Source organism: Borostomias antarcticus (genome assembly GCF_949987555.1).
Source record: "Borostomias antarcticus genome assembly, chromosome: 3".
NCBI classification, from domain to species: Eukaryota; Metazoa; Chordata; class Actinopteri; order Stomiiformes; family Stomiidae; genus Borostomias; species Borostomias antarcticus.
In genome coordinates, this window is record NC_140236.1 from 13013777 (window position 1) to 13038627 (window position 24851).

At 52.3% G+C, this 24851-nt stretch overlaps 1 protein-coding gene across 1 annotated transcript in view; it reads right to left on the reverse strand.

The window, feature by feature from the left end:
- The window catches only part of camta1a (calmodulin binding transcription activator 1a), a gene marked incomplete at both ends in the record, with an annotated part of 374603 nt that overhangs the window by 32568 nt on the left and 317184 nt on the right, over positions 1-24851 (reverse strand). The window contains 4 exons of the mRNA XM_084436032.1: positions 13863-13997; positions 14839-14965; positions 15338-17679; positions 19756-20056. Coding sequence (XP_084292158.1) covers positions 13863-13997; positions 14839-14965; positions 15338-17679; positions 19756-20056 — 2905 coding nt within the window. The remainder of the gene's footprint in view (positions 1-13862; positions 13998-14838; positions 14966-15337; positions 17680-19755; positions 20057-24851) is intronic.

The window sequence follows — 24851 nt, forward strand, 5'->3', positions numbered from 1 at the left end:
TAGGGGCTGGTGTGCTAGGGGCCGGTGTGCTAGAGGCTTGTACTGTATGCTAGGGGCTGGTGTGCTAGGGGCTGGTATGCTAGGGGCCGGTATGCTAGGGGCTGGTGTGCTAGGGGCCACTGTGCTAGGGGCTGGTGTGCTAGGGGCTGGTGTGCTAGGTGCTGGTATGCTAGGGGCTGGTATGCTAGGGGCTGGTATGCTAGGGGCTGGTATGCTAGAGGCTTGTATGCTAGGGGCCACTGTGCTAGGGGCTGGTATGCTAGGGGCTGGTGTGCTAGGTGCTGGTATGCTAGGGGCTGGTGTGCTAGAGGCTTGTATGCTAGGGGCTGGTGTGCTAGGGGCTGGTGTGCTAGGAAACGGCTCGGTTCCGATTGAAAAAAAACAAGACCTCCTGCAGTGCCGAGTGAACAGAACAGGCGGTCTGAGACCCCCTCCCAGCGTCCTGAAAGAACAGCAGTTTGACCTGCTGTAGCTCTGCTGAGCAGAAGGCTTTAGCGCAGACGCTAGAGCCACTGCAAAACCACTAGACACACACATATTCACCCTTACCCGCATGCACGCACACACACACACACACACACACACACACACACACACACACACACACACACACACACACACACACACACACACACACACACACGGGGAAGGAATGGGCACAAAAAGCCCAGTGCAGCAGCAGGAGGAAAGCTTAGGACTGCATTAGCATTCCTCATTTAGCCGCCGTGAGGCCGTTTCTGTGGCAACCTACTGCCGAGCGGTAACTAGGCGACAGGAGCATGCCTGTGTGTGTGTGTGTATGTGTAGATACCCCCACCCCCCCTCCCTCAGTATCGGCTTTGCTGATGAATGGGAAGAGGGGGACCGCCGCAAAACGAGAGGAGGAATGCAAGCAATAGACAAAAAATATGATGTACATAATTCTCCATTACTATGCTAATACAGTAGGAGTGCTCGGCGCTGGCCGTCGGGGGAGGGGTCTAATGACTCTCCGGGTGGGGGTGGGGGGGGGGTCTTCCCAGCAGGACCCGGCTGACATTTGCGCTTGTGCGGCCGGTTCTTGGCAGTCGCAGCCCTCTCGCTCTCTCTCCCCGGAGAGCAAAAACATGTCACCGTCGGGTTCGCTCTGAGTCAACGCCAAAAAAAGAGGTCAGGTCGTCGTAAGCGTTTACGCAGAGGGAACCACGGCATCCGGGCCGGGCCGGACGGCGAGTCTCCGTCAGCGGAAACGAGAGGCTTAGGACGTGAGAGCGCAGGCGTTTGGTCCGACAGGGAGGAGCGGAACACGCGCTCCTGAGTGTCTCTGTCTGAACCAGCTGGCGGACACGCGGTCCGGGTCTGGCCCCTCTGCGGTCTGGGTCTGGCCCCTCTGCGGTCCGCTCTTAGCCCCTCTACTCTATGCTACGGCGGGATCCATCTTCACCTCTACCTGCTGGGAGCCGACGGGGGAAATGGCTGATGTGGGAGGGAGGGGGCTATCGGGGGGCGTGGGGGGGAGGGGGGGGGGTGGAGGTAGGTCACAGCTCCGTAGTCTGTCTAGGCACCTGGCTGTGCTCCCTCTCCAGATGCTGGGGCAGAGAGAGAGAGAGAGGGAGAGAGAGAGAGAGAGAGAGGGAGATGGAGAGAAAGAGGTAGAGAGGGAGAGAGATAGAGGGAGACAGTAACAGAGAGAGTAGGAGAAAAAGAGACAGAAATGGAGAGAGAGAGAGAGAGAGAGAGAGAGAGAGAGAGAGAGAGAGAGAGAGAGAGAGAGAGAGAGGGAGAGAGAGACGGCGGGGGCAGCAGTACTTAGCGGCAGGCTGACATGTCTTTGTTCAGACCCGGTGCTGCAGTGTGCTGCAGTGCAGATGATGTCATCTCCACCTGCTGCCCGGCTGCTCCGGATGAGATGCACGTATACTGCAGAGGGGGGGGGGGGAGGGAGGGGCCGCGCACAGCCACACAGAACCACAACAACACCGTGACATCACCAAGCACCTCCCACTTCCTGCTAAAATAGTGTGTAGTGGCAGACGTGGTCAGTCTCACGGGGTGGCAGTGACACGCGCGTACGCACACACACACACACACATTGCTCTGACAGGCAGCCAGGAAGAAGACCATTCATGTTACTACACAGCTAATCACTGTCCCCAGCAAACACACAGACACGTATGAGCTGTTAACATTAGACATACATATAAGCCGAGAATCGAAAACATGGGGGATTTGTGCTATAGTAAGTCGAAAAGATAACTTGGTAATTATTAAACCGCTGGATCTTGACTCAAAATGAAATTTTAGGATGCATTTCGGGATCATTTAAACAAAAATCTCAGCACTTCCTGGGGGAAATAATAATGAGCGAAAGCCACAACGTCTTTCATAATAATTATGCGAGGAAAACGCATTCCGGTTCTACGTCACCAGCTATGACCTAGATATTCCATACACTCTGTCGCATGACACTTTCACACCCATGGAAATATAACTCTAATTCCACGCTCATACGTCAGGCGTGAACCACAAGGAGCATGGGAAGCGTGTGTGTGTGTGTGTGTGCGTCTACACGATGAGTCCTCCCCCCTGCTGCCTTCAGAGCACTGGGGAGCATGATGTGTGTGATGACGTGTGTGTGATGACGACTTCAGGAGTGACCTCACACACGACAAGTTCTCACACATGCCCAGAGTAAGGAGCACACCTAGTCTACGCTGACCGGAGCGCCTATCCGCCTCTCTACCTCTACTTCTCTACCTACCCCTACCTCTCTACCTCTACCTCTACCTACCTCCCTACCTCTCTACCTCTACCTCTACTTCTCTACCTACCTCTACCTCTCTACCTCTACCTACCTCCCTACCTCTACCTCTCTACCTCTACCTACCTCCCTACCTCTACCTCTCTACCTCTACCTCTACCTCCCTCCCTCTACCTCTACCTCTACCTCTACCTCTACTTCTCTACCTCTCTACCTACCTCTACCTCTCTACCTCTACCTCCCTCCCTCTACCTCTCTACCTCTACCTCTACCTACCTCTACCTACCTCCCTACCTCTACCTCTCTACCTCTACTTCTCTACCTACCCCTACCTCTCTACCTCTACCTCTACCTACCTCTACCTACCTCCCTACCTCTACCTCTCTACCTCTACCTCTACCTACCTCTACCTCTCTACCTCTACCTACCTCCCTACCTCTACCTCTCTACCTCTACCTCCCTCCCTCTACCTCTCTACCTACCTCTACCTCTACTTCTCTACCTCTCTACCTACCTCTACCTCTCTACCTCTACCTCTACCTCTACTTCTCTACCTCTCTACCTACCTCTACCTCTCTACCTCTCTACCTCTACCTCTACCTACCTCTACCTACCTCCCTACCTCTACCTCTCTACCTCTACCTCTACTTCTCTACCTCTACCTACCTCTACCTACCTCCCTACCTCTACCTCTACCTCTACTTCTCTACCTCTCTACCTACCTCTACCTCTCTACCTCTACCTACCTCCCTACCTCTCTACCTCTACCTCTCTACCTCCCTACCTCTACCTCTCTACCTCCCTACCTCTACCTCTCTACCTCTACCTCTCTACCTCTACCTACCTCTACCTCTCTACCTCTACCTCTCTACCTCTACCTACCTCCCTACCTCTACCTCTACCTCTACCTCTCTACCTCCCTACCTCTACCTACCTCCCTACCTCTACCTACCTCCCTACCTCTACCTCTACGAGTACCGCCTCCACCTGGGGTGCTTAGCATGTTTAGCCACATCTTGAAGTACTGCCCTTCAACCTCCCCGCCCTCCTGACTCCACTGTGACTGAGTGAGACTCACTAACTCCTCTCAGGGTATGAGTCAGTCACTGCCCCCCCACCCCCCACCTCTCACATCTCAGTGACATGTCACCGGGTCTCCCGTGGGGCGATCGCTCCTCCGTCTTCTCTCTGTGGGTCGACCGCGGAGCGAAACAACGGCACGACCCGCTCCCCCCTCCCTCCTCCCCCTCCACTGCGGCTGGCCCCCGGGGCTCCGAGCTCAGAGATCCCACCAGGACACACCGTCCATTCAGCTGCTCAGTTAAGGACACTTCACAGCAATCTACGGGCCCTCTAAAACCACAGGCCTGGGGAGAGGAATATATATTCCAGCACTTCAATTTGTCTGTGTGAGGAGCTGGGTCAGTGAGCAGTGAAGGACGGCTCCTGTCCTGTCATACAGAGAGAGAGAGAGAGAGAGAGAGAGAGAGGGAGAGAGAGAGAGGGGGGGGGGGAGAGAGGGAGAGAGAGAGAGAGAGAGAGAGGGGGGGGGAGAGTGAGAGAGAGGGAGAGAGAGAGAGAGGGGAGGGAGAGAGAGAGTGAGAGAGAGGGAGAGAGAGAGAGAGAAAGAGAGAGAGAGAGGGGGGGAGAGAGAGAGTGAGAGAGAGGGAGAGAGAGAGAGAGGGGGGGGCGTGAGGATGGGGCAGGGGTGTGTTTCACCAGGGACACACACACTACTCGGGCTGTTACTGCTCAGCTAAGGGGTACGCTCTCGCCTAATGCTAGCGCTGGCACACACAAGTTGGTTTATTTGTCATATGTACAAGACATGGGTACCATGTACTGTATGATGAAATGCACACGCACGCACACACACACACACACACATACACAGAAAGGCAACACACCCTTTCCCAAGGCATTAAGAAACAACACCAGAGCCTGCTAGATACTCTACTAGAAGCTTATCAAGCACTTATTTGAGGTTAATTAGCTTTGCCTTTGTGTTGTACAGTAGTAGTATCGAGCAGAAAGCATGTGAAAGGCCAGGGGATACTATTTAATCATTCATAGTGAATATTCTACTCCCTTATCTGCAGTTGCACAATTTGTTATTGGTCTCCTAATTTCTGAAAGTGTCTCCCGTTCCTCCCCAGGGGGTGACAGAAGGCCATGCTGTGCTCAGGCCTATTATCTGGTACAGTGTCCGTCTACAGTGGCGTCGATCGATCCAGGGCATCGAGGTCCCAGGCGTCTTATGAGGGAGGGGTGGTGGTAGGTGTGTGTGTGTGTGTGTGTGTGGGGGGGGGGGTTATGACAACAATGAATAATGGCTACTAAGTCCCAGGTATTACAGCAGCATCAGAGCAGCTGCTCCTTAGAGACTGCGCTGCACAGATGGCGCCACCTAAAACCAAGATGCTCTCTGTTTACCTTATCTGAGACAATATACAGCTCAGCTCCGTCTGAGTTCGGTTTCTGTATTTGAACCGTGACCCTATGTGACTGTATGTCATCAGTTCGTCCACAGACGGGCCTCCCATCTTTGTCTCCAGTTATCCCGGTCCTCCACACACCCGGTAATCTCATTGGTGGTCTCCACTCCCGCATCCATCTTGATGATGTCCACGAATGTTTTAGTAGGACGTCCTCGCGACTCCCATATCACCAGCTTGCTGGCCGGAAGCTCACGGTGTGTGTAGCAGTGTCCAGCCAGCCTCATTCTCTTTGCTGATATCTTCCCACTCATCCTTGGCCTCTCTCCGTACAGATCTTCAAATCTCACATGCGCGCTATGACTTATGTCCAGTGCTGCACGTAGCATTCTGGTTTTAAAGTTAAAAGTTAAAGTCCCAATGATTGTCACACACCTGAGCGTGTGAAATTTGTCCTCCGCATTTGACCCATCCCCTGGGGGAGCGGTGAGCAGCAGCGGTGCCGCGCTCAGGAATCATCCGTCCAGCGACCTCTGCAGGGAGTGGCTCAGGGTCCAGCACGGTATGTAACCAGATGTAACTGTATGTTACCATATGTAACAGTATGTTACTGTATGTAACTGTACTGTATATAACAGAGGCATATTCTACACTGGAGCAGTGCTACCCAGAGTGCGGGCGGACGCAGCTGCCTTTAATCCAGTTCTGAACCCGTGGTTCTGTTCCTGCCAGTCACGCTCAACACTAGACCTCATTATCTCGGTACAGATCACCAACCCCCACATGTTCCAAAGAGCCTGTGGTCTCACCTCCCTCTGAGTCTGTGTGTGTGTGTGTGTGTGTGTGTGTGCGTGCATGTGTGTGCGTGCATGTGTGTGTGTGTGTGTGTGACTGACAGGAGCTGGTATTTGTGATCATGCAGAGTAAGAGGCTAAGCCATCTGGCAGACGCTCTCACAGCTGGGACTGGTGGCAGTGTGGAAATCAGAGGCAAAGTTTCCTATAATAATGACCTGCCTGGCGTGTCTCTCTACTGCTGGCTTCTTACACAGTACGTTGTCTTTTGCCACTTCTACAACCTGCAACAGGCTGTCGTCAACCCTAACCCTACAGTGGGATTATAAAAGGACTATGTGTGTGTGTGTGTGTGTGTGTGTGTGTGATCAGTTGCCGAATGGATCTTTGTTGAATTGATTGAACTAGTGTGCCACAGTGTTCAACCGGAATGCATTAGCGGAAAAAAAAACCTTGAGAAAGTTTCAGTCTCGTGACGTACGGTTTGAAAACCAATCCAACTCCAAGTTGAGTCAGAAGGTTTCTCTTGTGCGGTGTTATGCCCACAGTATGCACCAGGAGACTAGGACGGACTGGAACACGCTGGGGTATGTACAGCACAGTCAACGGCATGGATAAAGCATCCCCCGTTCATCCCATGACCTTTCTCGTCGGAGGTCACGACGGTGACCGGTTAGAAGCCCGCCTACCGTAGGCTGTCCTTAACGGCACGCAGCCCATCCAGGCTCGGTCACAAACAGGTCCGGAGACGTGGCGTGGCGTGGCGTGGCGTGACGTGACGTGGCGTGGCGTGGCCTGCCTGTGGTAGAGGACACGACGGCTTCGGAATGTAGAGCAGTTCAGAGTTCAGAAGCCGACGGGCGACGGTGAGAGCGGATATTGTTCAGTCTGATGAGGAAGAGCCTGGCCCTTAGCTGAGCAGGAAAACAGCCTGAGGAGTGTGTGTGGGGGGAGGATGTCTCCTAGGCTCTCCGTTAACAGAGCAACAACACACTCAGCATAAACACACACACACACAAGAGTCATTTCACCCCAAGTACGCTGCAGTGACAACTGATGAAAAGTCAGTAATCTGGTAACACACTTGCGATGTTTCTCTGACACAGTAAGCCTATATTACACTAATACAGTAAGCCTACTACACTGATACATAAGCCTACATTACACTGATACAGTAAGCCTATATTACACTGATACAGTAAGCCTACTACACCGATACAGTAAGCCTACTACACTGATACAGTAAGCCTATATTACACTGATACAGTAAGCCTACTACACCGATACAGTAAGCCTACTACACTGACACAGTAAGCCTAAATTACACTGATACAGTAAGCCTACATTACAGCATCAAGAAACTGGCACTGTCCTTCATCATTTCGGTTGTGTACTGTATATGGTATATCTATACAATCACAGCGGTTGTGTACTGTATATGGTATATCTATACAATGACAGTGTCTTCTATTTCCTTCCCAAAAGTTTTCAGATAAGTCCAAACTTGTTGATTATGTCTGTGGCCTGGAACTGGGTCATCTTAAATTGCCTGAGCAGTTTAAGGGGAGGCACAGAGAGGAGCCGCAAACAAACCATTTCCACCCTCCACAGGTTTCCATCTCTGTGGACCAAGCCCCGGGGTGAGCAATCACTCTCATCTTATTATTTCCCCTTCGCTGCTCGAAGCTACTCCCAACCCATCTAGATGGATGCAACACAGAAGCACTAGTCTACTGTACATGAATGCCCACTGCATGTAGAGCGAACTCGGCTAATTAAGTTATGTATTCAAACAAATATTTCGTTATGAAATATAACTCTTACAGCTCTCATCTTAAATAGGCTACGCAAGACGATCCTGAAAGTTAAACTTTTTTGTGGTCCCGGAGGTAGAAAGAATTTAAACTGGGTTTCAGTGAGTGTGTAGCTATTGCATGTTCATAAGCAACAAGTTGAAAAGTATTATATTCTGTTATTGGGAAAGTTCGTTTAAAGAGTTCAACTGCAGAGTTGTGACAAAAGTTCAACAACAACAAAAAGGGCGACAAGACAACAACGTGACTTGCGGACTTCCTCATAGCGCCAGCGTCGCTGTCCGTGGTGCTGAAAGCACACAGATCTCGGCTGACCACAGGTGCGCTGCAGCTGAGCTATCAGACCGAGCTCTCTCTACCCCCCAGAGCCTAGGCTACTCTACGGCTTTTTCAGAACAGTGTAATGGAGATGAACTCTCTACTTCTCCGAGCAGCTACTGTTCAACGTCAACAATCCCAGAGGACACGATTGTTTTCACGGACGGTACATTTTTATGCCTAGAGAAACGGATAGTTCAACTACAGTAAACAACACGATGCGACACCGCTCGCTCAGTCCGCCGGAAGACTGCGCTAGACTTTGAAGACCGGTAATCAACAAGAGGGACCGAATGCAGGGATTGTCACTTGTCAAGTCCGATGATGATTAGGAGGAAATAGCTATAAACGCGCAACAAACACTTGTGATGGACAACAGTTGTTTCGTGTTATAAATTAACAGAGGACGATGCAGACGAAGTCAATGTAAGCACACAAAATGCACGATAGCAGGATCACACGTGAAAGCTTCTACCGGCAAATGAAACCACTGAGTCGGTATTGTCCAGTAGAAATGCACATGCTGTTTGGCAGGCTTTAAGACTAGCCAAGACACGCTCATATAAACTGCTCATAGTTGTGGGTTTATGAGTCACTTCTCCTATAGGTGATGGAATCGTGCTGTAACCTAGACAAACTGTGTGCATGGACACAGAAAATATGAAAAGGTACATTCAAGGTCTACAGTCTACATACAGTACAAGTCAGAGATGAGCATGAGTTGGTTACTATGAACGCCAACTCTTAACTAAGACAGACACACAAAACTAATGTAGGCTATAAATAAAACATTTTGTCATGGGCCTGACAAAACATTCTTAACAGTCACAGACACAGATGAACTGAATACGATATAACGATTTAAACACTTGTGTGTTCGCCTGGGAGAGCTCCGAGTATGTAACTTAAAACTTCTTCTGCCACTCGGACGCACATAACACAACACTATACGCAAAGAAACCAAACTGCACATAGGCACACAAAGAAACCACCCAGACAAAGATATAACTTAACACATCTAACCTTCTACTTCATTTTCCATTGCTAGAGTCCCACTGAAAGAAAACTGTTTCCCTCGTTTTTAGGAAAATATGTCATTCGCTGGCATTCTGAGTAAAGTCCAAGCAAGCCGTACTTCACTCATGTGCACAGTTTCCCAGTTCTTGGTACTGAGCGGTTTAGTGAGGAAAAAATATCCTTGGTGTGGAATCTCCATACAGCACTCATCAACAATGGAACAAAGTATAAGAGCGACGTGAGGAGAGAGAGAGAGAGAGAGAGAGAGAGAGAGAGGGGGAGAGGGATAAAGACGGCTCACTACTCTTCCTATCATAGCCCCCTCCCCTCCTCCCCTCTCCTCCCTCCTCCCCCCTGCTCTGGTCTCTGGTAGCCTGCAGTAAAAGAAAAAAGCTCTCTGCTCGTAGACGTCGTGCGCACGTGCCGCAGGTAAACAGACGCCCTAGTTTCCCCCTCGAGCCGTCGATCGTGCTTTTAAAAGCTCGCGCCGCCTTGGCGCTCTCATTACCGGGATATTAAACAATTTGCGGTTTCACTTTCAGTTTCAAAGTGTCCACCAATATCGAGCTGAGGTGGGAATATCTATTTTGGAGAACATTTTGGAATTTCGTCTAACGGAAAAAAACCCTCGACGCATCCTGACATGTTTTAACATCGACTCGGCACACGCCTGAAAGTGAGCTGCCCTGCTGACAATGGGACTGGAGTCTTTGTAAATGATGACTCCTGTCAATTAAAAAAAAGATTCAATTTGAGCGAATAATTGCTCTGTCTGCGCTAGTTTACAGCGTTTACCAAAAACACGCCCACTGTCACCCTGCATTGTGTAGAACACCATCTGCTGTTTTGTCTCGCGGGTGCAGTTGTACCACGGCAGGATTCTGATCAACATCCTCATGACCGAGCCAGGGAGGGTTAGGGTTAGGGTTGGAGTTGGGCTGCTAGGGTTTATATAGCGCATCCCAAACGACCCCTCTCTCCCCAGTGTAGCGCGAGGGACCACCGGCTCCGTAGACAGTGAAACATTAGCGGGTGAAAAGAGAGCGTCTTCTGCACTTCCGACAGCTCTGCCTCCCTGTGCTCCGTCCTGCCCGTGGCTCCGTACCTGCAGTGCTGCAGAGGAAACGCGCCCCCTCCCCCTCGCTGCATTATGACAAATCAAGGCAGGCGGGCAGCAGCTCTGCCGTTAGCACACCACAGCACGCTCCTAGAGTACCACAGCCCGGTAATAGACACACCACAGCACGCTCCTAGAGTACCACAGCCCGGTAATAGACACACCACAGCACGCTCCTAGAGTACCACAGCCCGGTAATAGACACACCACAGCACGCTCCTAGAGTACCACAGCCCGGTAATAGACACACCACAGCACGCTCCTAGAGTACCACAGCCCGGTAATAGACCGACCGGACGGGAAAGCGAGCCCGCTAAAGACTGGTGTAGACCACTGCAGATTTACGCACTGTCACATTATAGGCTAGTAATGGAAGTGTTATTAGCCTATGCCCGAGTGGTCAATTTAGCGGTTGGTTACACAGCTAGGCGTGCATCGTAGCCTACAAGAGGTGACGTTAAGGGTTCTCACGTTCCCTAATCCGGGTCATATTTTGCACCGTTTACCGAATTTGATTCATGCCGGCCCGGCCGCATGTTCCCTAGTCGTCTTTGTCTAGTGACCACGGTGCCTGTAGGCTTTTCTGCTGAAAAACAGCACCGATAGTTTGGAACCTGACAGATTATATAGCGTTACTATAACGTACCTAACAATCTGAAACCTTTCTTAAAAAAAAACGTCTAGTTTCCTGAGCCCAGATACAGGTTGGTGAAGTTTAGAGGGTTATCTTTCATTCTTTGCGTTCACTTATTCCAGCTATACAGAATACATATCTAAACGTCCAATACTAATCTTTCTTTCTTAATTAGTCTTTCTACACTATAGCCTACTATTAAGGGCATTGATTGATGGATTATTGATAATTAATGTATGCACCATGGAGAGATATGTACTAGGCTACTTTTGTGCAATGAACTTTCTCCATCCTTGATCATGCTCATACACATTTTCACCTGATGTGACATGGCCATGCCAGATACAGTACGTTCTAGGCTACTCAGTATTTGTAATTATGTGAAGAGTATGCTTTTCTTTGCCCTTGTTTCCATGTGGGTGTGCTCATTTCGTGGCAGTATGGAACATTATTATAAGGTGTCTCTTTGAAACCGAAGACAGCCCCCTGCAGAGATATGGATTTGAGTCAAGGTTCTTCACTTCATCTACATCTTATACTTACACCATTATCACCTGTCCTATCAATGTGGTCAGCGGCCCCAGGTAATCTATCTGTATGCTGAATGAAAGTGTGACCCATCCGTCACGGCATGCCCAGGGTGGGATTATAACCCGGGTCTCACACTTGGGAGGTGGACACGCTGACAGTTGCGCCAACAGGGACGTCCCACTTGGAGGGACTGTCAGCGCTCCTTTGAGGAGTGAGTTTCACCAGCTACTCCACGTTTCCCTCGGTTACACAAGCAACTGTTCTATCCTCTCTGTCTCCCAGGCCGTTAGGAATGAGGTTGACATATGATGTTTACCAGCTGTGAGAAACCCAGATGTCTTTGTATGGGATCAGTACTGTCTAAAAACACCTCGTCTCACATAGCCAGACCTATCTCCACACTTCTACATAGCCAGATCTATCTCCATACTTCTACATAGCCAGACCTATCTCCACACTTCTACATAGCCAGATCTATCTCCACACTTCTACATAGCCAGACCTATCTCCACACTTCTACATAGCCAGACCTATCTCCACACTTCTACATAGCCAGACCTATCTCCACACTTCTACATAGCCAGACATATCTCCACACTTCTACATAACCTATCTACGCTGTATTTCATTATATTCAAACCAATCACAATTCGCTGCCACTGGTTGGGCAGTAATAAACGAATGACAAGGCTTATCTCCAAAACCTACATCTGTTGAGTCAGACTAAATATCACCTGATTGCATGTGGAGGAGTCATAACTCCACCATGGAATCACAAGGCCTGTCAGTAGAGCACCAGACCTTTCATCTCAGGGTCGTAGGTTCGAGCCCCATGTCGGGCGCATGGTAAATATTTCATCGTGCATGGTACAACATAAATAGACTGCACTTACATAGCACCTCTCTACTTTAACGGACAAATCACTTTACAATGGCCTGTCATTCACCCATTCACACACACACACACACACACACACATTCACACACACACACACACACACACACACACACACACACACACACACACACACACTTTCACACACGATAGCGGCCGGCTGCCATGCAAGGTGCTAGCCTGCTCATTGGAAGCGATTTGGGGTTCAGCGTCTTTGCCCGAAGACACTTCCCACATCAGGACAGGAGGAGCCGGGAATCGAACCGCCAACCCTATGATCACCGGACGACCCGCTTTACCTCCTCAGTGTACGATAAAGACGTAAAGCGTCTTGGGGGTGAGTGGATTAGGGAGGGGCGAGGGAAGGGGTTAACAGTGTAAGGTAAGGGAGACTGGCAGAGCGTGGCTGTGTGCATCTCTCCCCCTCCGCTGGGTGTGGGAGGCGGCGTGCGTGAGACCGCCCCCTCCAGTCGGGTTCTGTGAATGGGCCGGCCGGCACGGAGCGCTGCGGAGTGGAGAGAGTATGAATGGCGGAGGGATCTGCAGCACTCGCTGCTCGCCGTCGTCGCACCCCGGGGGGGCTGCCGGGCTCCTGATTATTCACTCCCACTCCCTCAAGGGCCGTCTGCAATGCAGCTGTCCCCCCGCCTCCCCCCGTGCCGCCGTGCCCTACTTTATTCTGTCAGTGCTCACACACTGCAGCAACGTTCCCCTTGATCCACGCGCGTGCACACACACACACACACACACACACACACACACACACACACACACACACACACACACACACACACACACACAGTCAGTAGTGACTCACTCGTGTGACGAAAACACCGAGGCAGCCTTGCAGTGCCAGACTCAACCTCTCGATTTTTATTCACGTTCATGTCCAATTCGATGTCCATTTTTCACCAGCATACAGAGTAACACATGTGTAGGTGTCTATCTATATTCAGATACACTTTCTTGAGCGCTTTGGGACTCCCTCATAGCTCCCTACTAAGTCAAATGTCCATGTAATACAATACTATAGACCGAAGAGCATTGCAATCTCAAACTCTTTCATTCTCTCGTTCTCTTTCTCCCTCTCCCTAATCCCAGATAAACAAGCTGTAAATGAAGACGGTTCACTGCTGTTATTGAACCTGACGTCTGTGAGACCCCCTATTAGCACAGCGCCGTTCTGATGGGATGTAGGACGCGGGCCGGTGGCGCTCTCCAAGGTTCTGAAATCCAGCTCCAAACTATTCCTGGTTCCCCATTCATCACCCTCTCAGAAGCGGAACCAGTCACCCGACAGCCGGCCAGACAGCCCTCAGCTCCAGAGGGACTCCGACACCACACACACACACACACACACACACACACACACACACACACACACACACACACACGCGTCGTCAAAACAACAACAATACTTCCAGCTGCAGAAGAGGCGAGGAGAGAGAAGGAGGGCAAGAGACAGAGAGACTAAGAGGGAGAGAAAAGATAGGAAGCAAGGAGAGAGGGAAACAAGGAGATAGAGAGAGAGAGAGAGCGAGAGAGAGAGAACCGTGGGGAGCCCTACCGTCCAGTGAAAGCCAGTCGTGCTGGGACGAGGGCAGGGAGGGCAGGGCGCGGGCCTTGTACTCAAACACCACTGAGTTGGAAATGATCTGGTTGCTGACCGCCACCTGCAGCGTCACCAGCCCTGTGTCATGAGCTGGGGGGGGGGGGGGGGGGGGGCGAGGGAGAACATGGCTGTAACATAGCTGTCTACTGTAGGGTTGTACAGTGTGTAAGGCTAGGATTAATTACACTCCTGCCACTCCGTCTAGACCTCATTCATTTTTCATTTATTTCATTAACCTTTATTTAATCAGGCTTAGACCCGCTGAGATTAAAATCTTTTTTTCAAGAACAACCTGGCCAGGAATGGCAACAGTACAAACAGTTTCATAGGGTTACACACTCACATTAAAAACAGTAGATCAGCTCAAAAGTGCCATAGTAAAAGTGCAGGGAAGACATATAATCCTATTTCAATTTTAAAAATTACAGCTATCAATACAGTCCATTTCTATAGGTTTCACTATGCCTTTAAATTCATTCAGAGTGACTAGATCCTGTCGTTTAATTCGTTCATTTTGCAGGCTATTCCATGCAGACGGTACAGAAAACATGAAGGCCTTCTTTCCCAACTCAGTCCGAACTCTCGGAACAGTCATAAGGATAGTGTCCTGAGACCATAAGCCATAATTTCCTGGTTTCCAGTTTTCTGGTCAGAAGGACAGCTGGGTGAGTGGTTACCATGTTTATTCCCCATATCTGGGCACTCTGTCATGTTCCCACAAATGGTGACCCGCCGAGACCCACTGGACTCACGTCTGGACTGACTCAACAGATCCTCCTCTCTGTGTACACTGCTTTGATGAGGTATACTGTATGTATATATGAGCTGGGGTCGACATCGGCACCCGCTGAGGTTTGGGCACGCTTGTTGTGAGCGTCAGGAGAGACGAGTGCGAGTCTGCTGCTGGTCCCGGAGAGGACAGACGTCTCACCTGGGCAGTAGCAGCGCAGCACCCCCGGCTGGATCAGAGACGCCGGGACGGAGATCTGGTCGAACAGGCAGCTGTAGTTAGACCTGGCCTCCTGCCAGGGGCCAGTGATGAGCACCTTCACGCCGCCCTGGAACACAAAACAAACACACGCATCTTAGCTCTCAACTCTGGAGAGAACTAGATTGGACCTGCCTTAGGAGATTGGATTCTAACCCTTTATATGTTGCTGCCATCTACAGGTGACTAGTGAGAATAGCACAAACACACAGCAAGGTCTCCCATAATGCTGGCTACAGCTGCCATCTGCTGGTTGGATGGTGGTACTACGGCTACATGGACATATGGACGCTGTATGGTGGAATGGATAGACCCTCATGTGGTTAGACGATGTTACTACATTGAAACTAACAAAAAAATGTCCAATGAACCATATACATGGCTGATAAACAGATCTTCAATCTTGATGTTTAACTTCAGCGTGCACTGTGAGTGTGTTTACCTCGGGGTAGGACCACTCTGGGGAGTAGTCCGTGACCATGAAGAGCCTGCCTGTGGCCTGGAGCATCCCCAGAGCCCCCTGGGCCACGGCTGCAGACACCACCTCCGCCACGTGCATGTAGGCCAGCGAGCCGGGCTCCCCGCCGGCGCCCCCTCCGGCCCCGCCCCCCCCGCCCAAAGACTGGGGACTGCAGCAGGGCTGCAGGCAGAGCTCCGAGGGGCTGTAGCCGGACCCCCTGGCCCCTCCTCCTCCTCCGTCCTCCTGGCCCTGCTGGGGGGCGCCGCCGCCGGGCGCCACCTGCCCGTCGGAGCCGCCGTGGGACGCTGCCACCAGCTGGTGGGCGTAGAGGGCGCCGCCCGCCGCCATGCCGCCCCCCGCCACGCCGCCGTCCACCGAGATGAAGTCGTTGATGAGGTCAGAGAACTGGTTGCCGAAGGAGATGTCGAAGTGGTCCAGGCTGATCTCCATGCCCCCACCTCCGGCCCCGGTGGCGCCGCCCGCCGCCCCCAGGCCCTGGTGGGCCCCGACGGCATTGTAGAGGCCCTGCACCAGCCCCGCCCCCTGCAGGAGAGGCTGCAGCTGCTGGGAGCGCCCGGACACGTCGTTGCCGCCGTTGCGCAGGGCCACTCCTTCCCCTACCCCTCCTCCTCCTCCTCCTCCCCCGCCGCTGCCATCGGACGTCTGTTGCAGGTAGTGCTCCGCCCCCCCCCCTCCCTCTGCCCCGCCTCCGCAGGCCTGCAGGTGATCCCCGGGTTTGAGCAGGCCGTCCGCATCGTTCTCGGCCGCCCCCGGCTGCTGCTGCTCCAGGCCCGCCACCGTCTCCTCATGCTCGGGGCCCAGCCCGGGGAAGCCCCCCTGGTACTGGAGGAGCTGGAGGGCTGCCCCAGGCGGGCCGGGGCCCTCGACGGGCGAGCCCCCGTTGCAGTTGGCCCCGTGCTGGCCCTGGAGGCCCTGGTGGTGGTGGTGGTGGTGGTGGTGGTGCAGGTGGCCGTTGCTGCCGGGGGAGTCCGTCTTCACGGCCTGCAGGCCCAGGTAGGCCGCGGCCGAGTCGTGGGCGTTGTGGTCCATCATGTGGCTCTTCTGGCCCAGGCCGGGCCTCCCCTGCTGGGCTTGGCCGGCCTGCGTCGTGTCCTGGAGGAAGAAGCTGGGCGAGCGGCTCTGGTGCACCATGTGAGGGCTGGACATGGCCTGGCCGTAGCCCGCTACCACGTTGGACGCGTAGTCCTGCTTGGCGTCGATGGCGCTGAAGTCCATCTGCTCCAGGGTGGTGCTGGGGCTCAGGCCGCCGCCCGAGGGCAGCAGGGCCCCGGCGGGGGTGAGGGTGAGGGAGCCCTGGGTGGAGCCAGCGCCGCCGGAGGACACGGACACGCCGCCGCCGCAGCCCGCCACCGCGCCCGCCTGGTAGGCGGCCTCCTTGGCCAGCTGCTGCTCGAAGGACATGTCCTCCGTCTTGATGTTCTTCACCAGCGCCGAGTTGAAGCCGTAGGCGCCGTCGGACACGGAGGGCGAGCGGCGCAGGCCGCCGTTGGCGCCGCCGCCGGCCCCGGAGGAGGAGCCGGATCCGCCCTCGCTCTTCATCCTGCTGCCCCCGTACGTCTGGCCCTGCTTGGGGTTGTTGAGGAAGCAGTCGGGGTCAAAGTTCATGCTGGTCTCCGGGATCTTGATGGCGCCGGAGTCCAGGCTGCTGGATAGGACCAGTTCCTCCGACACGCCGGCCGCCGACAGCATGGACAGGCCGTCCGCCGCCACGCCCCCCGCCTCCCCCGTGGCCCCCCCGCCGCCTCCGGGGAAGGCGAACTTGTGGCCGCCGTCGGAGGTGACGGACAGCACCAGGCCCTGGGAGACGGCGGCGGCGTCCGGGCCCATCAGGTGGGCGTTGGGACCCCCTGTGGGGGACATGCTGTAGACGGGGTCTCCGGCCACCTCGGACATGAAGACGCTCTGGGACAGGCCGGACATGACGGACGCCACGTGGCCCATGGCGGTCACAGCGGGGCTGTCGGCCATGTCCGGGTCGCTGTTCAGCCCGCTGCTGATGGACACCGGGGAGTTCTGGGTGGTGTCGGGCACCTCCACCTGGTTGGTGGACGACACCTCGGTGCTGTTCTGGTGGAGCAGCGCCGGCTTGTGGACCTTGCCGTTGCGTTTCTCCCGACCGTTGCCCCCGGAGCTCTTGCCCCCCCCATGGCCGGCGCTGTGCTCGGTCTTGCCCTCCGACACGTCGTTGTTCTGGACCTCGGAGTGGGCGGAGCCGCCGTAGCCGGCGGAGCGCGGGTCGACCTTGGGGGAGATGATGCGGTGTTTGGCGCTGTTGCACTTGTGGTGCACGCTGCTCCCTGCACCTAAGATACACAGAGAGAGAGAGAGAGAGAGAGATTACTATTATTTATTCATTTTTGTATTATTAGTATTATTATTATTATTATTAGCATTATTACTAGCATTATTATTAGCATTATTATTATTACTATTCTTATAATTATTATTATTCACATTATTATTAGCATTATTATTATTACTATTATTATTATTTTTGTTGTTGTTTTATTATCATTGTCATTGATATTATTATTATTATTATTATTATTATTAATACTGTATTTATTAAGTATATAATTATGTATTGGTTAATTCATTATTTATATGAATGTCTCTGCTTTGGCAACATGTTTTACTCATCAAATGTCGTGCCAATAAAGCTTCTTGACTTGACTTGAGAGAGAAAGAGAGAGAGAGAGAGAGAGAGAGAGAGAGAGAGGGAGAGAGAGGGAGGGAGATAGTGATAGGGAGAGAGTGATAGGGAGAAGGAGGGAGAGAGAGAGGGAGAGAGTGATAGGGAGAAGGAGAGAGGGAGGGAGAGAGAGAGAGGGAGAGAGTGATAGAGAGAGAATGAGAGAGAGTTAATTACAGATGGCCTGAGAGAGAGAGAGAGAGAGATAACTTTCTAAGTGAAGACCTGAGGGGTGTGTGACACACACATGATCCTGACGAGCTCTATACCTGTGGCCTGGTTGGGTTAACAGCACCTCCACCATCTACGACCCCTCGTCAGGAGAGAGACAGGAAGTATCCCATTTGTGGTACTCATTTATTTCTTACTGGGAATACTGTTTGCCTCCCTATAGCAGCTCACATCCTAGTCTCAACGCCAGACCCATGAGAGTTCTCTCGCTGATACACTACGTAGGCTAAGCTAACTACGTTACTGCATGCTGCAGATCTCTATATGTCTGGGACAGTTCATGCAAAAATCTGGTGCTCAAATCCTGGTAATTCATTCATAGCGCTGGAATCCCGGCGACACCAAGCAGTAACGGTTTTTGTGATCAGACGTTCCCACATATAGATATGCCCCGCCCATCTAACCTGGGCTAGCGTCTCTCATTTGCTGCTACGACCTGTCACTCTTTCAATTTTGATCCGTCGATACGCCCTCAGAACACCATCTTGGGCGACGAACTCTATTATGTAGTATGTGGAACGCAGTGATTCAACGTAATATTTGAGTCTGGAGAGAGACTACTCACATCCAGTTTAAAACTCTGGTACTATCCTTCAGGGCAATGAAAGGAACAGCTCCCTCCTACCTCCAGGCCATGGTCAAACCCTACACCCCCTCCCGACCACTAAGCTCTGCTACCTCGGGGCGACTGGTTGCCCCGTCACTCCGAGGCCCCTGCGGTCGATCGACGCGGTCATGGCTGTTTTCTGTCCTGGCCCCACAGTGGTGGAAAAAACTGCCCACTGACGTCAGGACAAAACTCACCTCTTTAAGAATCACTACCAGGATCCTCCCTCTAAAGCACCTATTGTATTCATATTTTGCTACTCTTGCACTTGGGTTTCAGCACTAGATTGAGCTCTTAGTCACTTGTTTAGAAAGGAGATGCACTTGTGCGTTCTGGTGAGTAGTAGTACACTGACTACCTACATTAAATGCAATTATTGTAAGTCACCTTATGTAAAAGTATAATGTAATGTAATGTAATGTAATGTAATGTAATGTAATGATGGCCTGTCAACGCTGGGTTGGGACAGCAGGATTCATACGCCTGTTTGAACCTTCGTCAGTAAACAGCAGGTAAACTCTATCACTCACACTATCCACATTCACTCTGAGTCTGAAGCATAAATAGAACTCAACTCCACCTCCTCTCACCCGAATAACCATTACTCTGTCCCTCCCGTCCCCCCTCTACCTGTCCCCCATCTCCCCGTCCCCTTGTGCCCCTCCCCTCCCCCTAGCCCTTACCCAGGGTCCCTGTGCCCCTCCCCCTAGCCCTTACCCAGGGTCCCTGTGCCCCTCCCCTAGCCCTTACCCAGGGTCCCTGTGCCCCTCCCCTAGCCCTTACCCAGGGTCCCTGTGCCCCTCCCCTAGCCCTTACCCAGGGTCCCTGTGCCCCTCCCCTAGCCCTTACCCAGGGTCCCTGTGCAGAGGCAGTTGTGAGTCCGGGGAGGCGGCTTGGTCTGGTGACTGTCCAGAATCTGTTGCACCAGCTGCTCCACTGAGAAGCCAGAGCTGCTGTTCCCGTTGCTGCAAGTCCACTTGATGCCATGAACTGCCGGGAGAGAGGAGATAGAGACGTCAGCCAGCCCAAACAGACCACCAGCCACGCCAGACACACCGGGCACACTGGGCACTGCTGATCCACCCACCCGCGCCCCACACACACCTGCCAATCTGACCCCTTCTATCGCAACTAACTCTTCTGGACAATTCTAACCCACATATCCTTTTACAGTACCACAGCTGTATTCACCCCTGCTGCTTACGGGACTTCCTGATTGCCCTGAGGTAGCTGAACACAAAAGTACTAATGAGCCTCCCTATCTCCCTCTCTCTCTCTCTCTCTCTCTCTCTCTCTCTCTCTCCCTCCCTCTTTCCCTCTCTCCCCACCCCCCTCTCCCTCTCTCATCAAAAGAGCTGACTCAGTGGACAGTTTTAAGAAGTTGTTAAAAACTCACCTGTTCCGCAATTATTTTGTTTTATATGTCTCGCCTTCCATGTTGTTTTTAATATTGCACCTTATGACATCATGCTCCTGTACCGTATTTTATGTTTCAATGTTGTGCTTTATGATTCTATGCCTCTATAATATATTTTGTTTTTCTGTTTTATCCTCTTTTACTCTTATCTTGCTCTCAGTGCACAGCTCTCTCTCCCTCTCTCTTCCTCTCTCTCCCCTCCTGCATTCTACATTGTCACTCTCTCTTTTCCCCCCCTCATAGTTTTCCTGCTGCCGTCGCTGTGGGAGGCTTATGAAGGAGGCATTCCCTCTACACCGTCTCTGTCTGCCTGTGTGTCTCTTTCTGTTTCTGTCTCTTTCTGTTTCTGTCTCTGACTCTGTCTCTGACTCTGTTCTGTCTCTCTATCTGGGGCCCCGGCGTCAGCCATTAAACCCCTGGAACTTGTCCAGAAAGCTGCTGCTCGCCTGGTGTCCAAGTTCTCCCACACAACTTCCCTTCTCCATTCCCTACACTGGCTCCCTGTAGCAGCGCGCATCCAGTTTAAAACTCTCTAGCCTACAGGGCAATAAGCATTTTAATTTTGCTTGCACTTTGCCTTCAGCACTAGATTATGCTCTTAGTCACTTGTTTAGAAATGAGATGCACTTGTGAGTTCTGGCGAGTAGTAGTACACTGACTACCTACGTTAAATCCAATTATAGTCTCTGGATAAAAACTTCTGCTAAATGACTGTAATTTAACTTCTGCTACAGTAAATGACTGCTAAATTCATTTTGCTAAATGAATGTTATGTAATGTAATCTCCCTCTGTCCCTCCTTCTGTCTGTTGCTCTCTCTTTTTCTCTCTCTCTCTCTCTCTCTCTCTCTCTCTGTATCTTTTTTTCTCTGTGTCTCTTTCTCTGTCTCTCCCCCCCCCCCCCCCCTCTCTCTCTGTATCTTTCTTTCTCTGCGTCTCTTTCTCTGTCTCTCCCTCCGTCTCTCTCTCTCTCTCTCTCTCTCCCTGTCTCTGCTGTTCTTGGGGAGTCAGTGGAGGGGAATCCAGTTTAACTGTGCTGCTCTGCTCGGGAAGAGACTGCTGTGTTCTCTACCTCCACCCCATCTCCACCTCTACCTCCACCTCCACCTGCACCTCCACCTCTACCTCCACCTCCACCTCCACCTGCACCTCCACCTCCACCTCTACCTCTACCTCTACCTCTACCTCTACCTCTACCTCTACCTCCACCTCCACCTGCACCTCCACCTCCACCTCTACCTCTACCTCTACCTCCACCTCCACCTGCACCTCCACCTCCACCTCTACCTCTACCTCTACCTCTACCTCCACCTCCACCTGCACCTCCACCTCTACCTCTACCTCTACCTCTACCTCTACCTCCACCTCCACCCCATCTCCACCTCCACCTCTACCTCCACCCCATCTCCACCCCACCTCCACCTCCACCTCTATCTCCACCTCCACCTCTACCTCCACCCCATCTCCACCTCCACCTCTACCTCCACCCCATCTCCACCTCCACCTCCACCCCACCTCCACCTCCACCTCTATCTCCACCTCCACCTCTACCTCCACCCCATCTCCACCTCCACCCCATCTCTACCTCTACCTCTACCTCCACCCCATCTCCATCTCTACCTCTACCTCCACCCCATCTCCATCTCCATCTCCATCTCCACCTCTACCTCTACCTCTACCTCCACCCCATCTCCATCTCCACCCCATCTCCACCTCCACCTCCACAGTCACGGCTCACTGGCCCCTCCTAAAGCCTTTCTCTCGCCTTGCCAAATGCTGCGCTCGTCAGGAGGCAGGCGCCCACCGCAGCTAACGGCTAACAGGCTAGACGTCAGCCTCGGGCAGCGGGCACGGGCGGGCTCTTAAACGGAACTATTGTACTGTACACCCAAATATTGCAGTTACCGTTCGACTGACGTGGAGCGTATTTACGGGATCAAACCAAATCAGGGCAGCCCTCGGCGCTCCACACATCCCTAGCTGCCTCCTTCAGACAGGCGAGAGAGATGGAGGGAGAATGTGTGCGTGATAAGCAGTGCGTGTGTGTGTGTGTATGTGTATGTGTGTGTGTGTGTGTTCATGTTTGTGCATGTGTCTGTGTCCATCTGTGTATGGGTTGTGTCCATCTGTGTATGTGTTGTGAGAAAGAGACACAAGAGTTGTACATGTTTGGGAGCAAAATAAACGCTTTTAGTGTGAAAACAGAGCCAATCCAGGGAGAATTGGATGCGTTGTTCCCTCCAGAGCCGTGGGATCTCTGGTGGGTTAATCCGTGATCGCCAGCAGATGTCAGCAGAGCTGTAGTCAGTCAACAGCACACAGCCAAGTCTGCTACGCTGAGCGACCCACTACAGCAGGCTAGCACCAGTCTAAGACGACAGGCCAGGACCAAACATCCCTGGCCAAATGAAGTTGGATTCAACAGAAAAGACAAGCGTAAGAGAAAGAAATGGAATAGATCTCTGTCTCTCGGGTACTATAATGCCTGTGGGTTCTGCAATACACCTCCTACAACTTATTCGAATCGAAAACAATGCCAAGCAAAATGCAAAAAAAAAAGATGACAATGAAGTTATTCATGTTATGAATGATCTGATTCAGAATCAGAATCAGGATTACAATCAGGATCATAATCAGGATCAGAATCAGAATCATAATCAGAATCAGAATCAGAATCAGAATCAGAATCAGAATCAGAATCAGAATCAGAATCAGAATATTCTTAATATGGAGACTAAGTACTGTCTGTACTGTGTGTGACCTGGTGGGAACTCCCTTCCATGACAACCCCAGGGGGGCTACAGAACCACGCCCCCCCATGTTCTGACTCCTAGTCTGATGGAGCCGGAACGACAGGCCAAATGCTAATGGCTGTCACAGAGCCCCTCCCTCTCCCAGCCCTTGTCATGGTCCCGTCACTAACGACTCTCCCGGCGTTGACCTCGGAGGTCTCTCTGTGCTGGGCCTCGCGGTTGGCTATCGGCCCGGCCTGTCTCCTCTCCCCTCGTTTGGGGTCGCGTTCCGAAACTCCGTCCGTGACAGGATGTAGGCCATGGGGCTCCTCCCCTCAAACCATCCGACTGTCCAATCAGCCGGCCGGGAAGTTCAGCTCATCTCCCTATACCCGCTGAGCTAGGCCCGCCTGCGTGGGTATTCTGACCAGCACTGCCTGTCTGGAGGTCATGTAGAGATCACATCCCATTACTGTATATCAGGTAGAGATCACATCCCATTACTGTATATCAGTAGGGCACAGGGGTGAGGGGGGGGGGGGGGGGGGGGGGGCTGTGCTCTGTGCCCTGCTGGTATAACCTGGTTTGCTCTGTCCTGCCCTGACCTGGGCCGGATTATCTGACTGACTGACCGACCGACCGACCGACCGACCGACCGACCGACCGACCGGCCGACTGACTGACTGACTGACTGACTGGCTGACTGACTGGCTGACTGACTGACTGACTGACTGACTGACTGGCTGACTGACTGGCTGACTGACTGGCTGACTGACTGACTGGCTGACTGACTGACTGACTGACTGGCTGACTGACTAACTGACTGACTGACTGACTGGCTGACTGACTGGCTGACTGACTGACTGACTGACTGACTGACTGACTGACTGACTGACTGACTGGCTGACTGACTGACTGGCCGGCTAGCTGTGTGTTGTGTTTGTAACAGGGTCTGAGCCAGACGTTGAGTGCTCGGTGCAGGCTGGCTGGGGACCAGGCGGGGGGTGTGTGTGGGGGGGAGGGGTTTAGAGGAGTGGGTCACAGCCTCAACCCTGAACATCCCGTCCCTCTCATCCACCACCCCCATGAGCTGGGGGGGGCAAAGGCCTGCTCAACAAAGCTGTGTATATTTGTGTGTGTGTGTGTGTGTGTGTGTGTGCGCGTTTGTGTGCGTGTGTGTTTGTGTGTGTGTGTGTGAGAGAGAGAGAGAGAGAGAGAAAGAAAGAAAGAAAGAAAGAAAGAAAGAAAGAAAAAAAAAAGAAAGAAAGAAAGAAAGGCGAGAGAGAGAGTGTGCCTGCGTGCGTGTATGTGTGAGTGCGTGCCTGCGTGCGTGCGTGCGTGCGTGCGTGTGTGTGTGTTTGTGTGTTTTTCGGGATGAAAGCAGCCGAACAAGCTCATCCGATCTGTGAAATCTACAATTTTGCTTTTCTTTTTGGTGTCATTAGTCACGTCAGACGGTTTGTCAGTGAAATATCACAGAGAGAGAGAGAGAGAGAGAGAGAGAGAGAAAGAGAGAGAGAAAGAGAGAGAGAGAGAGAGAGAGAGAGAGAAAGAGAGAGAGAGGACAAAAGATGAAGGGATCCGACGGCAAAAAAAAGGTCAATTACCATCATAAAAAGTTATCCTCCTCCTAAAACACCAACTCGTTAATGTTGACATCCTGCTCTGACTGAGCCATCTCTGTAGTCGGGAGTCATCAACCTCATACCTAGTCTTCACCGGAGCCAACCTCAACCTCCGCAAACCGACACGGGCTGACACACAGCTTAACATCCACCATACATCACAGCCTCCCTCC